Source organism: Montipora capricornis, chromosome 3, assembly GCF_036669925.1.
Source record: "Montipora capricornis isolate CH-2021 chromosome 3, ASM3666992v2, whole genome shotgun sequence".
Lineage (NCBI taxonomy): Eukaryota > Metazoa > Cnidaria > Anthozoa > Scleractinia > Acroporidae > Montipora > Montipora capricornis.
This window is the reverse complement of record NC_090885.1, coordinates 26456444-26473943: the sequence shown is the minus strand read 5'-3', so window position 1 is coordinate 26473943 and position 17500 is coordinate 26456444. Positions and strand designations below refer to the sequence as shown.

At 39.0% G+C, this 17500-nt stretch overlaps 1 protein-coding gene across 2 annotated transcripts in view; it reads right to left on the bottom strand.

Moving 5' to 3' along the window:
* Positions 1–1711: 1711 nt before the first annotated feature.
* The window catches only part of LOC138042697 (erlin-2-like), a 22886-nt gene continuing 7097 nt past the window's right edge, over positions 1712–17500 (bottom strand). The window contains exons 3-13 of one of the 2 annotated variants that reach the window (XM_068888664.1): positions 16731–16858; positions 16094–16155; positions 15786–15865; positions 14974–15019; positions 14649–14722; positions 13522–13580; positions 11385–11476; positions 10149–10238; positions 9261–9340; positions 8490–8642; positions 1712–4083 (exon numbers count right to left, since the gene is read on the bottom strand). In XM_068888664.1, the coding sequence (XP_068744765.1) occupies positions 4057–4083; positions 8490–8642; positions 9261–9340; positions 10149–10238; positions 11385–11476; positions 13522–13580; positions 14649–14722; positions 14974–15019; positions 15786–15865; positions 16094–16155; positions 16731–16858 (891 nt within the window). In that variant the 3' untranslated portion in view covers positions 1712–4056. The remainder of the gene's footprint in view (positions 4084–8489; positions 8643–9260; positions 9341–10148; positions 10239–11384; positions 11477–13521; positions 13581–14648; positions 14723–14973; positions 15020–15785; positions 15866–16093; positions 16156–16730; positions 16859–17500) is intronic. The other variant, XM_068888665.1, reaches the window with a different exon arrangement.

Here is a 17500-nt window from a genome sequence, read left to right as displayed (position 1 = left end):
GCTACAACTGAAACAACTGAACAGCATGGAAATTTTAGTTTATTTCATTTTCAAAACGATCAAATGTGACCGGTCAAAATGACCGGCAAGACGAGAGGTTGACCGGTCAACTCCCAAATCAGTTCGGATATCGTCCGTTGACCGGCCGTTATTTCGAGCCCTGAAACTAGTTCCAGAAAATGCGATTCCAATCGATAAGATCAAAAAACACGGCTAAAGAATGTGGTACGGATCCATTGGCGGTTTGTAAACTTGAAATGTACTCAGCCTGCGTGTTTCACACGAACCTATGCCACTATGCCACAGTCCACTCAAAGGAATCATCTTTAAGCGACAGAAAAATGTTTTCTTGGCACAGTTACCAAGGTTAAGCCCTGAAATAGATCGTTACAATTACTCTGAAATTGCAAAACACCCTTTCCAAGATCTCTCCCTACCCCCTGGATCTATTCCTTTGCTCCCTCTAATATGGAGGGATAAGAAAACCCTGGCGGGGCGGGGCCGGGCGGGGGAGGGCTAATTTTAGCTAACTTTCTTTGGTCACACTCGAATCCTTAAACGGATTTTAGCTTAATTTAGGAAAATTTACAAAAATAAAGAATTTTAATCCAAACAAACAAACCGTGCTTACAACAAATCATTTAAATTCTATCCGAGTCAACATTTTTCTGATTCTTTATTCAGGGCTTTCGTTGGTCAATATTTGCAAGTGGTCTGTGGAAGGAAACGAAAACTGAAAGCATTTTAACATTCGGCAAGGCATAAGGACCGTCCGCCTAACTGAACTCTTGAGGGTTGCTCAAAGACATCAACCACTTGTGAACAGATAGCGTAAAAGTTGTTAAAGAACTTTTTTCATCATTAGAAAGATTTTACCCGGCAGGCGGCTACTTGACATTTCTCCCTCTCTCATTTTGAAGAAGTTGCCTAAAATCTGTCGATAACATGCACGAAAAGCACTAAAATCAATCAAGTTTCTTCGATAAAACGCAAATTTGAGCCGAACGTTTGCCGTAAACGCGACGATTGACCTTTCCCCAGTATATATTACCCTTTTTCTTGGAAAACAAAAACGCTTTTCATGCCTGGATTTTTTTCGGGCTTTCTTTGCAATTCCAGAGTGCTTAACCCTTTCATTCCTACGGTGGAAACGTTCTTTCTCCTTACTAGTATCATGGATTTCTTTGTTGAGTAGTCATGAGAATTTGGCGTTTTAACAAGATCACACCTCTTAAGATGATAATATTCTTCATTCTCAATATCAGTCTGACTGACATTTCATTGAAATTAGAGAGTTTAAGCAAAGACGACGGCTACGGCTACGGCTACGGCTACGGCTACGGCAACGCCACGAAGCAAGAATATTATTGGTTAAAAAAGGAGAAATACTCGTGCTGCACGTGCAACACGAATTTCCGACCGTACTCCACAAAACAACGACGTGAAATCACCAAATTTTAGGTTTTGACGACAATGTGAGCATATTACAACGAAAGCATTCATTGTCTGTTTTGACTTTAAAAGCGTTCGTACCCATCCAGTTACAGGATAATTCGCTCTTATTATACAAGGTGAACAAGACGGAATAATCGCGAAATACTTGCGATAGAGTTAACTTATATCTTGGAAAGACGTTTTCGTTGCCGTAGCCGTCGTCTTTGCTTAAACTCCCTATTATGAGAAGGATTTACGTACCTATCACTCACTGCAATGATCTTTCCAACTTTTATTTCAAGCTTTTCTTTGTTTTCATCTTGATGTCACAATTTTGTTTATTAGTATGTCCTTTGTCAGTACAGTATATATGTTATAAATGCAATGCAAATAAAACTAATGAAAATATATTTGATGACCCTTAATAAATACTAGGGATTTTTTGCGTTACTGAACTCTCCAGAATTGACGGGGTATTCACGTTAGCTAGCCACAAAACGACACCCGCGCTTTCCCTCTGGTATCAACGAGTCCAAACACAACAATGCATGGCGTCCTCTTTAACGCACTTTTCTCAAGGTTTGACATCATGTACTTGCCTTACATAAAAGTACTTTTCAGATGTGTGTGTTTACTGATGACTGCGGACTTAAATCGTTCGTGCCACATTCTCAACCAATCGCAGATTAAAGTAAAACTTACTCGCACGTTCCATGCATCGTAAGTCAGTGATAATTACAGATTTTACTCTGTCTAACGCCAGACGATTTTACTCGAGAATGGGGGCCGTTTCCGGGTGAAGGGTTGAAAAGAAGCTTTTGGAATCGGTTATAATTAATGGCAATAGCCATTAAAAGCGTAGTATCCTTTCCACGTAAAAACGTCTGTAAATCGGACCACAACGCCAGTTTTAGAAAGCAAGGATAAATTTGAAATGGAAAAGGCAATCAAAGAGTATCAGAGGAGAAGAGATCGTGTGACAAAATTAAAAACTGTACTTGGTTAAAATATTGGCACATACAATCTCTCACTTTCTTCTCAATATTGTACAGGCCAAGACATTGAGAACTGCTAATTCTAAGCCGTTCATACACTTCGTTTTTGAGCATCAATTAAGATGTTATTGAAATAAAATAGAAGGGCATACTCGGAGAATTTTGTTATCTTGAAAAAGGTAGAAAAATGCCTTACGTAATACAAACTTGTTATCTATAATGATAAGGATAAGAACACTTAATTTCAAGTTCATTTAATATGCTGCCTATCACAAATGTGATTAAGGTGGCGTACTACAGTTTTCCGAAGAAAAAGGTCAAGATTTTGAAATCTGTGAAATATTTCATTAGAGAAACAGGATGTCTCTTCTGAAGTGTTAGTCACTGCAATTGATGTAAAATGTAATTTCACCTGACAAATAAATGCAAATCAGAGGAATATGCTAAATATAGTGACCGAGCTACTAGAGGGGGAACTGGAAACTAGACATTTCAAAGGCGTTATTCTCAAAACCTAGTCGCACGACCAGGGTTGAAATTTTGGGAATTAGTAAACAATATGAAGACGAAACCGTAAACATTAAAAAAACAATTCTATCAGACAGTTTTTCAGTTATTATCAAAATAGAAGAAAATCGACTTTTCGCCATTTGCGTAAAAACCTGTCTGACAGGTTTTTCTCGCTAAGGAAATCCTGAAATTTTAAGGTGGGGTCGTACGGCTAGTTTTTGAGAAAAAGGCCTTTGAAATGCCTAGTTCCCAGTCCCCACACTAGGAACTCGGTCACTCTATTTAGCACTTTCCTCTGATTTGCATTTAATTGTTAGATTGTTAAATTTACACTTTACAGCAATTGCAGTGACTAAAGGCCTGGCCGAACGCTCGCAACATTTCAACGCAACATCTTGCAACATTGTTGTATGATGTTGCGGCAGGTATTGAACGGGCTGGTCAAATGCACGCAACATGTCAATGTTCATGTGCACCAGTCCCTTGGCGTGCAACAAGTGGACCTAGCGCGCATGCCCTAGTGCAACAATGTTGCGTGAACGTGGCCAAACGAGTACAACATCATCCAACATTCAAAATATTGCACGAAAAATTTGACCGCTTTCCAATTTGATCCAACATCATCCAACATGTTGCAACATATCGCAACAGAGTGGCCAAACGCTATGCAAGATGTTGTGCCCAACAATGTTGCAAGCGTTTGGCCAGACCTTAACACTTCATTAGAGACACCCTGTTGCTTTGATTTCACAGATTTCAAAATCTTGATCTTTTTCTTGGGAAAATTGTAGTAAGCCACCTTAATTTGTAAACGATCCAAATTAAACACCATCTAAGACGTTTGGTCCCCAGCAGTGATCAGCATCTACGTTCTTTCAACAATACCCCTTGCGAATTAACTTGTTTTGACTAGGATATTAAAAAACTGATGTGATCACTTCACGGGGACGCAATGCTAATGCAGAAGTGCATTGGAACCAATTAGGATGAAATTCGTGCTTTCAGGACATCTGATTTCGTGAGGTGCACCAAATGGATTTCCTCACTCCAGCTTGATTTGGAACGAATGTATGGACATAATTTCGGCGTTTCATTGGCAGGTAATTAAGAAGTCTTGTCATTCATCTTCACTTTCGCTTGTTTTCTAAAAAAAAGAAAAGCAATGAAACCATAAACAATCAACCGGACGGCCGTTTGCCTAAAACGTGACTCTTAAGACGGTGCCAGCTACTGTTATTGCACATACGTTCTACGCATCACGCAGTCATTTTGTCACGCGCTAGTTATCTTTTTCGAATTTTTTCATCGATTTATTTGGTTGCAGTGCGGAACATATGTGTCTTGAAGCAAAAGACCACAAAAAAGAAATCGTATTACAGGGCTCGAAATTAACGAAAAAATCCAGTCGCATTTTGCGATAAGATACCAAAATTTAGTCGCAATTTCGCAAATTTTAGTCGCAAAATCGCCGCGCTGCATTGTGTTGTCAGCGGTTTAGCAGAAAAATATGAGCCTGTAGTACTTGTGTGTAAAGAAACTGCTGAAAATGGCGAATGATCGAAGGAATGGAGCTGTGCACGTAACATCGCAGCTAAATTACCATACAATTACGCTACCTTCAGAGAAAATTCACAACGAGAAACAAAATAATTTTGTCATTTATTTATTTATTTGTTTATTTTAGCAAAAGTAGCAGCAAAGTGGCAACTGTTAACCCTTTTGTTTCGAAAGAGCGAAGGTGACAACAAGTCGCAAATTTGCGACTTCTCCAGATATTTTAGTCGCAAAGGGAAAAATTTAGTCGCAAATGCGACCGTATTGGTCGCAATTTCGAGCCCTGCGTAATGGAAAAGGTGTCTCTACGACATATTGAAAAACCTAGAAACAATGATCGATCAGAGCGAGAAAGCGGACGGTGCAGAAGTTATATTTCAACGGAGCCATCTTTAAGTCCACTACTGTCCACTATTTATCATCGAATTTAAGAAAAACCAAATGAAGTAAATTGTTCGAAGGCAACATTTACTACACTCTACCGTCTGAGCATGCGAAATGTTCACTGACTTCATGTACCTACTTCCCTCTGTGATTGAAACGTCTCGTTCTTACATGTAAGCTCCCTATTACCGAATGGACGTTTTTTTCTAGAGACGCATAATCCTTCCAGCCGCCGGAATTATGCGTCTTTCATGCTATCCGTCTAGTGTTAAGACGGAACGAGCTATATAAAAAGTGGGTAACCGGTCGTTTCGATCGAAAGTCGTTTCGATCGATGTTCGTTTCGATCGAAACCAAAAGTCAGTTCGATCGAAGGCAAGAGTCAGTTCGATCGAAGAGTAAATGTTAATAAAAACTACAGTTTTGATAGCGTATAGATAATAAAAGTTCTTGTGTTGTGTAATTTTTTGCTCGAAGTAATATGCGCGACGCGGAAACGCGGTGTTCAATTGATATCTTTGTTGCCGGCATTTCTTTCTCGGCGTTCCTGATCGACAATGCTCAATTAGCTATTCGCTATCACGTGCGTACACTGAAACAGGGGGTATAAGATTTTATTACCATGATGAAACGAACAAGTGTTGTCAGTTTCAATGAGAAAATTATCGGCATGCATAGAAGAAGACTGGAGTCTATCCTAGCGCCTTGGCGTTTAGCGATATACCAAATATGGAAACAGACGGCTGGCGGTCATGTTCCTTGAAGAATGTGTTTTCCACAACTCCGAAGTTAACTGTATGAGGGAATATTTTCAAACAGATTTGATAAATAGTACAGTCTTCGATCGAATCGACTTTTGTCGATCGAACGAACTGACTTGCATCCTAAAAAGTGTAATCCGTCTGGGACGAACTTGGGCAAACGTTTTTTCTGCGTCTGTTAAATTCGTCTAGTAAGTATAACGACGCACGGGCACAAGACGCACAATGCGCCTGGACGCACTATCCAGTTAAGTTAGTGCGTGTTCGAAAACGTACTGTAGTGGATAGTTTATCGAGACAACAATAAAAGCAAGGTGACACACGCTAACACCAACCCGGTGTGGCCAACAAATCACGCATGCGCACAACCATTTCACCCGGTCAATTAGCAGCCATGGACAGCTGTTTCGTGCTTTTGGGCCTCATCTGCATGGCGTAGCTAACATACCACTTAAAGGGGTGCTAAACACCCCCGCCTGGTATGTTAGCTACGCCATGCTGATGAGGCCCAAAAGCACGAAACAGCTGTCCATGGCTGCTAATTGACCGGGTGAAATGGTTGTGCGCATGCGTGATGTGTTGGCCACACCGGGTTGGTGTTAGCGTGTGTCACCTTGCTTTTATTGTTGTTTATCGAGACGCATTATGCGTCTTGTGCCCCTCTTTATACTATACTGTAGTTTACCTAAATGATAGAAATGCTGCCGAAGGGGAACGAGGATGTTCAACTGTGCTTGCAATTTATTGACGGTTCGTGCGTGGAATTGACCGAATGCATAAATGGCGGCCAAAAATGTATTCTTTTGTTTATGTGCTAATGAGACTCACTAGCCTCGCTCTCAAGCAACATTTCTTTTATATTTTGTCCATGCAAACGAGGCTAGTGAGGCTAATTAGCACATAAACAAAAGAATATTTTTTGGCCGCCATTTATGCATTGGGTCTATTGAAGGGAGATTTTAATAGGTCTTGAGCAGGGACGGTACAAAACGTGGACCCTAAATTGGACCTCCTTCTGGACCCCAGTGGAGAGAAGGGAGAAAACAATAGATGGTTTTCATAGTGACGTCATCAAATTCTAAGATCAAAATCCCAAGGTCTTCTGAATTTTTATCTAAAGGAGGTTGAAAATGTTCTAGAAATAAACCTTTCCTGAAGTTTCCAGTCCCGTGACGTCTTTCTTTTCGAAAATACAGCATTATTTCCGAATTGTTCCCTTGTGTGACACCATGATACAAAGCTATTTGGTTGAAAGAAATGTCAGTCCCTGTGAATCTCAACAGTTTGAGCCTTTCAAGTACATTAAGAAATGTGTTCATACACATGTATTTTATCTCATGAGCGAAAAGTAAGCACTTTCATCGCAAAGTGAACTCCAGATCTTTTCGTTGACCACATGGAGTCTCCATACAAAACTTTGCGTGAAACGCTTCGACCTGAGAATTTGAGAGGAGGTTAAAAGATTTGTTTCCTACAACAAGATCGTTGATCGATTCGAATTTATTTTTTTGTTGCGTGACAGTGAATCTATAGTTTGAGGATACGAGAAGCAAAATTGTAACAAGATCATAGCGCGCATCTTCGTTCCTCCATTCGCGCATAACCACAATTTGTTACACCTTTGTTCTTACTGTAACCGCAATCCCTTGCGTTTCGAAGAAAATGTGTTCTTCTCCCGACTAGAGAGCTGCCTCGTTCGTTCGCTTCAGGCTCACTCACTGCGGCAGCAATTAACAGACGCAGAAAAAAAGTTTAGCCAAGTTCGTCCCAGACGAATTATGCGTCGCTGGTATAAAACGGCCAATGAGTCACACTCCTCGCGACATTTCCTTTTGACCAATAAGAATCAAAACTAATTCTTACACATTGGTTTATGTGCATGCTCTCGTTCAGTTGCTGTGACAGGCTAAAGACTGGTTCACACGTACGACGCAAATGCAAACGCAAATGCAAAAGCAAATGCAAACTCAAATGCAAACGCAAACGCAAACGCAAACGCAAATGTAAACACAAACGCAAATGCAAATGCAAATGCAAATGCAAATGCAAACGCAAACTCAAACGTAAATGTGAATGCAAATGCAAACGAACTTCACAAGTCCAACGCACACGCAAGAGAAGTAAGACACGCAGGCGCAGTTCAAGTCCTTTTTCCAAGGTGGTGGACGAGAATGAACCTGTGTCTTTTTTTACCTTGCGTTTGCGCTTCCGTTTGCATTTCTCCGGTTAACACGTGTGAAATGCAAACGCTAGCGCAAATGCAAAACAATTTCCCATTTTCTTGCGTCTGCGCTTACATTTGCGCTAACGTAGTTCACACGTGTATTTCCTTGCGTTTGCATCTGAATTTGCGTCGTACGTGTGAACCAGGCTTCAAGTTATTGGTTGGAATGAAGGGGATAGTTTCTGTAGAAGCTGTGGTGCTGCGTCGGTGGGGAAGTAGTATACAAAAATGTGGTTTTATCAACAGAGTTGATAATGTAAATTGACCACCGTACAGAGATTCTAAAAGCTGACGTTTCGAGCGTTAGCCCTTCGTCAGAGCGAATCAACTCCGTTGATAAAACCAAATTAAAGTTATTGGTTCGATCTCACGAAGAGGAGCCTCCAGCTCCACCACTTATTCTGTAAGTCAACCCTTTCCAGAGTAGATTTATTTTAAGGAACAGGTTTTTTTCCCGCGAAAAGTATCATATTTCCCTTGACGCTGAGATAGCTCTGTTTTGATTAGCTTTTACAACAGGTGCGTGCTGGATCCCCCAAAGGGAGGCGTTCTATAAATAAATCTACCCGGTAGGATGCTGAGGCTTCAGAGAAAAATAACAAAAATAACATTTATTACCAAGCCTACCTGGCCTGGCTGACCTTTGCGAGCTGAATTTACACTTGATAACACGTTGCTGTCCACAAATACACTAGGGATGCTTGGACCAAAGAAGATCTTGGTGTTCGACGCGATAGCGTTGAATTTCATTTGTTCCAAGTACTCTGGCGTCAATTTTAGCTACAACAAAAAGGAACTGTGATAAATCAAAAGTGCGAAATACATGTTGAAATAAAGGCTGATAAAGGCCAAAAATTAGCAGTTCTTTGGTCAGATAAAGAGGACTGTTTTCCTTTAGAAAAACTGAGGCTCTACTGGAAGGACAAGTACCTACTGAAGGTGGTATCCAAGAGGCAAGCAGCGCTGCAGATAGGACACTTGCATTGGCAGAGGATTTGAATACACCATAAGTGAGGTTCAATTTCCACCCTGGTCAGACTTTTTGTCTGTCCTTGTGTGGGCCCATTTCCATTAGTAAGGCTAACGCTCACATGGTTCATATGGGGTAAGAAACTAGCACTTCACATTACACTCTAATCAGTTAAGTCTGTTCAAATATGTGCTACACGGCCAACGTTTGCAAAAACGTAATCCTTCCGTGAGAAAAATAAACACTGGAGGGCAACCTGTATAGAGAGACCATGTATCCTTCCAGTCGTCAAGAGTACACGTCTATGAAACCATTCCTTCATTCATGTTGAAAAAAGGATTTAAATGTCCTTCCCAAGGACATTTGCAGAAATAGTTGCTGCTCAACCTCTCGATCGGTTGCACGACTTGTATCCAGTAAAACTATACCTTGTTTGCCTCTGCAAGTTTCATGGCAGTGTAGTATTCTGCATCAGCTCTTGCTTTCATCTTAGCCAAATGAACAGAATCTATTGATAAATACATCACTGAGAAGTATCTTACGAAAATGACCGATTTGTGAGCAATCTCACAACAACGTCACACTGGAAATCAAAGGTTGATCAATCCATAGAGGTTAAAAATAAATAATAATCTTGTGTGTACAAATGTGGGGAGAAAGCAGAAGATTCTGAATCAAACACTAATGTATTTTTGGCCATACTTCACTGAAGGTGTGTTACAGATAATCCTGTCCACATCTTAAAGTACATGCTGAGCAACATTGCTTTGGGCGAAGCGGGAGAAGGGAGCATGCACATCCGCATGTTCAAAACAAGTGCGACCGCTCTCCCGTGGGGGCTTTTCAGGGTCAATGAAACACAGTCAACGAAGCAACAGAACCGAACAGAACAACAAAACCAACTGTTAAGAATCACAACTGGCCGGAGGAAAACCAGTTGGATATTTCAAAACAAGTGCGGCCGAGAAGTTGAACCAGGGACTACCGCGATCAAATTCAATAAGTGGTTAGAGCGGTTCTTGAACCCGGGATCTCTGGATCTCACGGCAAGCGCCTTACCCCTGGGGCACACTGCCTCCAGAGGTTATGGTCCACAAGGCAGGAAAATACAGTGTACTGTACGAAATATCTAATGTTGTTTTTGTCCAGGATTGGATAAGCTTAAAGGTTCGACAAGGCTGTCAACTTGAGTGGCCAACATTGCCTAGAATTGTCTCAATATACACGTTGCAACAGGCATGTTAAAAAATACTCCATTTTTCATCCCTTTGGAGAACTGACAAAAATGGTGGAATTGCAAATGGTATGCTACCCACCTTCAATCTCAGACATTTTTTTCTGGCTTTCTTTCTCCATAATTTTCTGATCAAATTGAATCTTTGAAACCTGAGCAGCCTTTTCAGCCTCTAAAGAAAAACAGAGTGGCAAAAGTGAACATATTTTTTTTTTCATTGTTAGAATTTCCATAATGGCTATTTCTGCTTTAGCATAAACTGTAGTTAATATCTAGCTCAATTGACCTCTGTACCTTACTGATGGCATCAGCTGTTTGTTTGTGTGCTTTGCACCCAATCAAAGTTGTTGCGGCTTGCTATGTGCACATTTTGTCCGAGAAACCCTCAATTTATTCTGACCGTGAAGTGAGCTTTTTCCCTCCCATATGACCTAATAGGGTTATCCCCTCATATTACTATTGGTAGTTCTTAACGGTGGCTCATCTTCTACTGATACACTGTTGCCGCATATATATAATATCTATATATATATGTAGTTTGTCATTTTTATTAGAACTGGTTTAAGGATAAGTGTATGCCACTCGCTGACACTACCCTAGCCCCAGTGACTGGCCTCGCAGTGGCAGGGGGCACTCGGGTCCTGGACGACACTTTATCCCCAGCTTTTTTCCTCCCACTAATACTGCGTCTTCAATTGCGTGTTACATGTACATTAATTTAATGCAAAAGGAATAGCAAATGAAGCCTTATAAAGAGCTTGTAGTTAAAAACTTCCAAAAGTCTTAATAATCATTATTACTAGGATCCGAAATAAATATTAAGAAATCGTAAGAAAAACATGAATACAATGATCAACACATAAAGTCCATTTGCAACAACAGCATACACACACAAACAACAGCAAATATACATTCAGAATTCAACAACGTCACTTGTGACAATTTCAATTATTTCTTTGCAGTATACTAAAAGCTGAACTTATGCCTGTATTAATTTTTTTCTTTTTTTTTTTTGGAAAACAACTGTCAGTGATAGGAATCACCAAAAATGGGGCATTAGAAAGACACCGATTGTCACCATTGGCTCACCAGCAGGTAGAGTATTATTCTGTTTGCACCAAATTAATCTAAGGTGTAAATTTTGTCAAAATCAAAAAATATTTATAATTATATAATACAATAATTATTGATAAAGCCTTAAATTACATGTACTATTATTATTAATTAGAAGAAGAGCCTTCAGAAAACAAAATCCAGGTATAAAGTGCTGAAATATCATATCCCCCCCGGTGACCATAATTGAATTAGCTATACTCACCAATAACAGCCTTCTTCCGCTCTGTCTCTGCCTCTTTCTCAATCACCTTTTGCTTTTGCTGTGCAATTAACAGTTTGGTCTTCTCCCCCTCCCTGCATTTTTTGAGATCCATCAATCAGGCACAAAAACAGTTACTACTAATTCAATTAACAAAAAAACTCCATGGTCCCTTGGTTAGACATAACCTTCTTCATAAACAAGACAATATTCTCAGGGTATTAATTTGCTTCTTATCCAGTAAATTAACTTTTTTCTCCTACCGTAGACATTAATTTTGCAGTGGTAAAAATTCACTGTTTGTCCAGAACTAAATGTAGATCTATTGTGCATTACTGAAAATGATAAATACCACTAGATCGGTTGTTTGGGAAAAAAAACTCTTAATGGCCTTAATCCGAAGCAAATGACTCTTTTCCTTGGAACAAAACTGGGGATTTTATGCCCAAATATGGACAAAAATAAGATGGAAGCTGCACGCACAGGAAAATGCAAGAGCCATATTAAAAACTGTACAATAAAGGAAAATTTTTAGACTAAAAAACCCCCAGCTCTGAACCAGAGTTAAACGCTTCATGGTCATGTTTGAGCTTCTGACTTAACTAAGAGGGGGCTATAGTCTTTTAGCGCAGCTTCAGTGTAGATATTGTTAATCCTCTCACCCATGAAGCGGCTCCATTGACGAGTAAAATCATCTGGCCCCAGTTGTTCGAAGGGTGGATAGCGTTATCCACTGGATAAATCACTATCTACTGGATAACTAAATTGGTTTTCCTATTGTTTATCTGCTGGATAGTGTTTTATCCAGTCGATACCATTATCCACCTTTTGAACAATCGAGGCCTGGTGTAAGACAGTAAAATCTACAAGTGTCACTTTTAGGCGGGAGAGGGTTAAAACAGACAGACAGTTTTTTAGTGGACCTACAATAGATGTTGTTAACCAGGAGAGATACACGTAATTAGAAGCACACAGATTTCAAAAAGGGTCATGAAGTGTCCCCTTTGGAACTCTTTTCCCCAAATCCAACATCACTCGTCTCTTGGGACAAAGACAATTAAAGTCATCAAGTGTCCCCCAAATGTTGTTCCTCAAGCAAATATAAGCAGCTGCATTTACAATAAGCTAAAACTAACGCTAACTTTTACCCTTACTTTATTGTTGGAAACAGGTAGCAAAGGCTTAGACTTAAAGGGACACATCGTGTTGGATGTCAAAATTGGGCATCATCTAATTTTGTGCTTTTCGTGCGATGGTTGAACCAGCGATTAACAAAACCCCCTTTCAAGTCTTTGGCCATTCTTAGAACACAAAGGGTCTTCAAGCTGTAGGAGGTAAAAGCAAAGGAGCAAAGCATGTATCTACTTGAAGGAGGTTCTCACTTCAAAAATGTTCACGCAAGCTGAACTTTAATGAACATAGTGAATAGTTTCATTAAGTCCAATAGTAAACTACAATATAATATTATCATAATTATAACAACGTTAGAACAAGAGAAAGGGCTATCTTTAGTCTGGGCTTTTAGTATCTGTATTGACTCTTTATCTTTACTTAATGAGGAGCACAGTTTGGGGGACATTTTTGTGGCATTTTTTGTTCAGGTCACTTTTCACAGGTCACTCGATATGTCCTTTATCACCAGTATACATACATGTATATACATGCACAATCATGTAACTATCAAGATGATGCAATGTTGGAGCTGAGGAGAGGGGAAAGATGACATTTTGTGATGCTTATCTAAATAAGCCCATTTAGGGCATTTCTGGACACTTAAGGGAGCATGGCTGGCACAGTGGCAAGAGCACTCGCTTCCCAGAAACGGCACTGATCATAAATTTAGGTTGAATTTGATGGATCTCTACCCAGCTATGAGTGATCTTTCTCTGGGTACTTCAGTTTTCTCCTCTCCTCAAAGACTTATGTTTGAATTCAGTTTATTTGAGTTGACTGGATAACTGTACAGTAATTAGTACATGTGCACTGTAGGCGTAGAGCTACTTGGTGGAAGTACTACAGTACTTATAAGCCATCATAATAATAATAATTATTATTACGGTATTATTATTATTATTACATCAATCTGGCCATTAAATTGGACTTTGTTTGAGTAGCTTGTTAAAGATTCTCTTTCACTTACATTGCCTCATAGTTGCGTCGAATGCTCTCAGGTATCTTCGGCTTGGTGACGCGTACAGCCTTCACAAAAGAAAAAGCAAGAACAACTTACCGTTACAATCCTCAAATTCCAAAAACAAACAATTCCTCTATCCTTCAAGAAAACATGCAGGACAATGAAGAAAAAATTCTTTGAATGATAGACTACATGTAAGTACTCCTAAACAAAATACGGGGCTTCTGATAGGTTGCAAAACAAAAATGCAAATTTAGCAGGGTTGTCTGAGAAAAATTCAAGGAAAAAGATTCCCTGAGCTAATTTCACTGGAAAGCAATCAGTTTCATGCTGATCTAAGGAACATTTTAATGAAAACAGGCAGCAATTTTGCCAATTTATTTGGGAAACTGATGAGCTTTAGCCTATGCAATAACAAAAGCAACAGAAACACAGACTACTTATCAACGTTGCCTTTCTAAAACTGGCCAGCAATTTTACAGGAAAATGTAAGCGTTAAGCAGTGCAGCCTGCTATTTGTTTGATCACAAGGTTCTTTTTCACAGAGACCATCATTTGCTCTTTCAACAATTACAATGCCCTCAAAAGATGTGTCAATTGGCAAAGCTTTTTACATCATATGGCACCTGCATGCCCTGTTTTTCACAAAATGAATCTATTCAAAGAACGCCTGGCATTTTTGGGATGTTATAATCAGTTGTTTACTCATTGCAGTGATAGAGTTCAAGAAAAATATGCAAGTTTATGGTAAGTACACAGCCCAAACAGCCAACTTGAAGATAAGTCTTAAAAAACTTATTTTATCCTGATGTACCACGATTTCTGGCGAATTTCACGGTATTTCACATGCACATGTATGTTTCTGTGAATTTTGTGGCATTTTGCAGATTTACATGTACCTGAAATGGGACCGCATCAGAAATATCAGAAGCCCTGATTGGTATTCCAATGAATGTTCCAAAATGCTTGAACCAGCAATTTCTTTTTACATGTACATGTATCACTGATGAGACTTTTCTTCAACTAACACATAGGGTAATAAATTTAATACATGTACGCAAGAACCTTACTAGATGTACTAGAGCTATATGTACCAGAATACAATGTAGAAGACATTATAAGCCATACAAAACCTGAACTCTCAAACCAGGAGCCATAGCAAGCAAATCTTGTTGTAAAGCTGTACGTAAATTTTCATCAATTTGATCTAACGAAAATAATACAAAACACAAAGAAACATAATGTAAAGTTGTACGATTTGCAAACACCCTTTGTTGAATTTTAAGTGATTAGCCCAATTATTATAATTCTATATTTGTATCTTTATTATTAACTTTTCCACTATGATGCACTTCAGGATTTAACCATTTCCCTCTAAGAGTGAAATAAAATACCATTGGCCTTTGTGCTGCTATGCATTCACTGTCTTAATAAAGAAAGAAAGGCCAACAAACTCACCAAACAGATCTATGTAAACTTCCTGAAGGGGATGTGCACTACAAAACTACAAAAAAGAGAAAAAGGTCATTTATTAAAGATTCAGCTGAACCAGCCAGTGTTTTCAGTACACGTAGTTTTCAAACTACCGGATTTGATCATGAAATTACCAGACATGGTTGGTTATTTTCAGTTGTAAGTCGATTGCAAGTGCCTTGGGAGCGAACCCTCAAGGAGACCTGGGTCCCCTGTAAATATAAATGAACTCTCAGAAATGCTGTTTACATTCTTGAGATTGGAGAAAAAAACTTACGAAATGCCAACTGATCAATAATATTATTCCATTTGGTAAGCAATTTATAAAGGCTATGTGACTTCTTGTTAGTTTCAAGGATTTTTTGTGAGTGATTGTGTTGTGCTTCTTCAGCCCATGGCTTCCTGAGATACCCAAGTCCAAAAAGAAAACAAAGGAAAAAGTTGAGACACGAAATGGTAAACAACCGGACAAAACGTCTGGCCTCCTGCCTCCTGCCTAAAACGAAACCCCCGGCTGAACTGAACTTTACTGTAAAAGTTCAGTAAATCAAGCCTCAAAAAATTACCGTGATCAAAATCTTTTGTCAGAACTGCACCAAGTAAGTGGAGTTCCTCTTGAAGTTACTGCAAAAAAAGTTGCCTGTTGAGCATTCAATGCAAGTACTAAATAATGTGAAATGTGAAGAAAAACGAGAACTGATTCTCTTCATCATAGTAGCACTTCAATGAAGATTGATTCTCAAAGGTTGTGTGAGGTGCTATACTACTTATATTACAAGATGCAACAAAAACTATACCTGATTCAGTTCATGATGTATTTTGTTGAAAATCAGTGCCTTATCATAGTCTGCTGTATAATTCCTCACTATGTCAAACACTGCAAAATTCCAATCAAACAAAAAATCAGCTCCTGGAGGAATCCACCAAAAAAACTCATTTTACTATTTTGACAACCTTACATGTATGCTTTGAACTACATCATTAAGTACCTGTACAATATTTTGGGAATAATTTTACCAAGTTGAACACATTCAAATCAAAAATGAAAGTACCATTTCTTATACTGTATGTAAGAAATGAACAACTAGTAAACTGAAGGATGTACCTGATGAGGCCTCAAGGATATTAACAACTTCAATGCGATCAAAGTAAATGACAACTCCACCACTGCAACAAGATAAAAATTAAATAATTACTTAATATCACTAATTGATATAGTCAAGAGTAGTTATTTAGGTCAATAAAGAGACTGGTCAGCTACTAAAAGTTATTTTAAATTAATAGCTGACCAGCCTTGTTAATAGCCTCTTCAGGACATAAGCACCATTGATGAAATTAATACTAAATGATTTCACTTTGACATCGAAAGGTGCGATTTTTATATGTAGCCATAACAACAGTGATCTTTTCAAGTGTGATTTCAAATAATTATGATGTTTTCGCGCCAAAGCTCACTTGGTATTTCATTGGTGTTTATATAATAATATAATTTATTGCAATGTCTGAAAGCAGATGCATGGCCACAGAGTCAGGCCCTGAACCATGCATCCTAAGGTGGAGAATATGGAATTCTTACCACTACACAACATACAGTCATGTACTGTGGGTCCTTTTCTCCCACCCTTTCAATTGAATAAAACATGCATGGAAAGTAAAAATTAATTCCAACCTTAATTGTAATAACAGTTATTAATTAGTAGTATAATAATGCAAATTAATAATAAACAATTTTTTTCTTGCACCTTGTTCCACAAGGCACATTTTTCACTTCATCAGTTTGTAAAGTGGTTTGAACGGAGCGGAAACTTGTCAGAAATGGAATCATGATGTGGTATCCAGGTCCACTCGTTGAAGAGAGCAAAGCACCCCCCTAGCAAAAAGAAACATTGCAAGACTTCTGTCAAGTCAAAATCAGCAGAGTAAAATGGAAAAATTAGGATTGACAACAATAAAAGGCCAACACGTCAAAGGTTTGGTTAATATTTTGGAATCTTTAAGATTCACTCGTAAAAGTCTGCCAGGTGACAGTCTCTGGTGATGTAGCAAATAAAAATGCCAATAATATTAATGACCACCCGTCGAAAAAGAATTATGCAGAAGAAGAGGAGGGCAGTTTTTTTCACATCTAGAGAAATGCTTCAGTGTAGAACGGGCAATCAAATTTATTAGCCTGTGTAGCTGACAGTACTGTTGGTACAAGAGGCAAATTAACAAGCAGCAAAGCCACAGGGAGAATGTGGTGGGGTGCTGTGAAATGGAGTGGCAGTGGTTTATACTACGACACTGATAAAGTACTCTTCCAGAATGCTGTTCTAAATGTATCTTTTGGGACAATTTTAACCAAGGGAACATGCTATCACTGAATCAAAAATCCCATGGCAAAATAGACTAAGCGTGGGATCATGGTAATTTGTCTCACTGAACCATCTAGTATCTCTCGCTTAACCAACCAGGAAACTATCTTATGATGCAGGGACATTCACCCACAACCCGGTCCCGATACCGCCGGTTG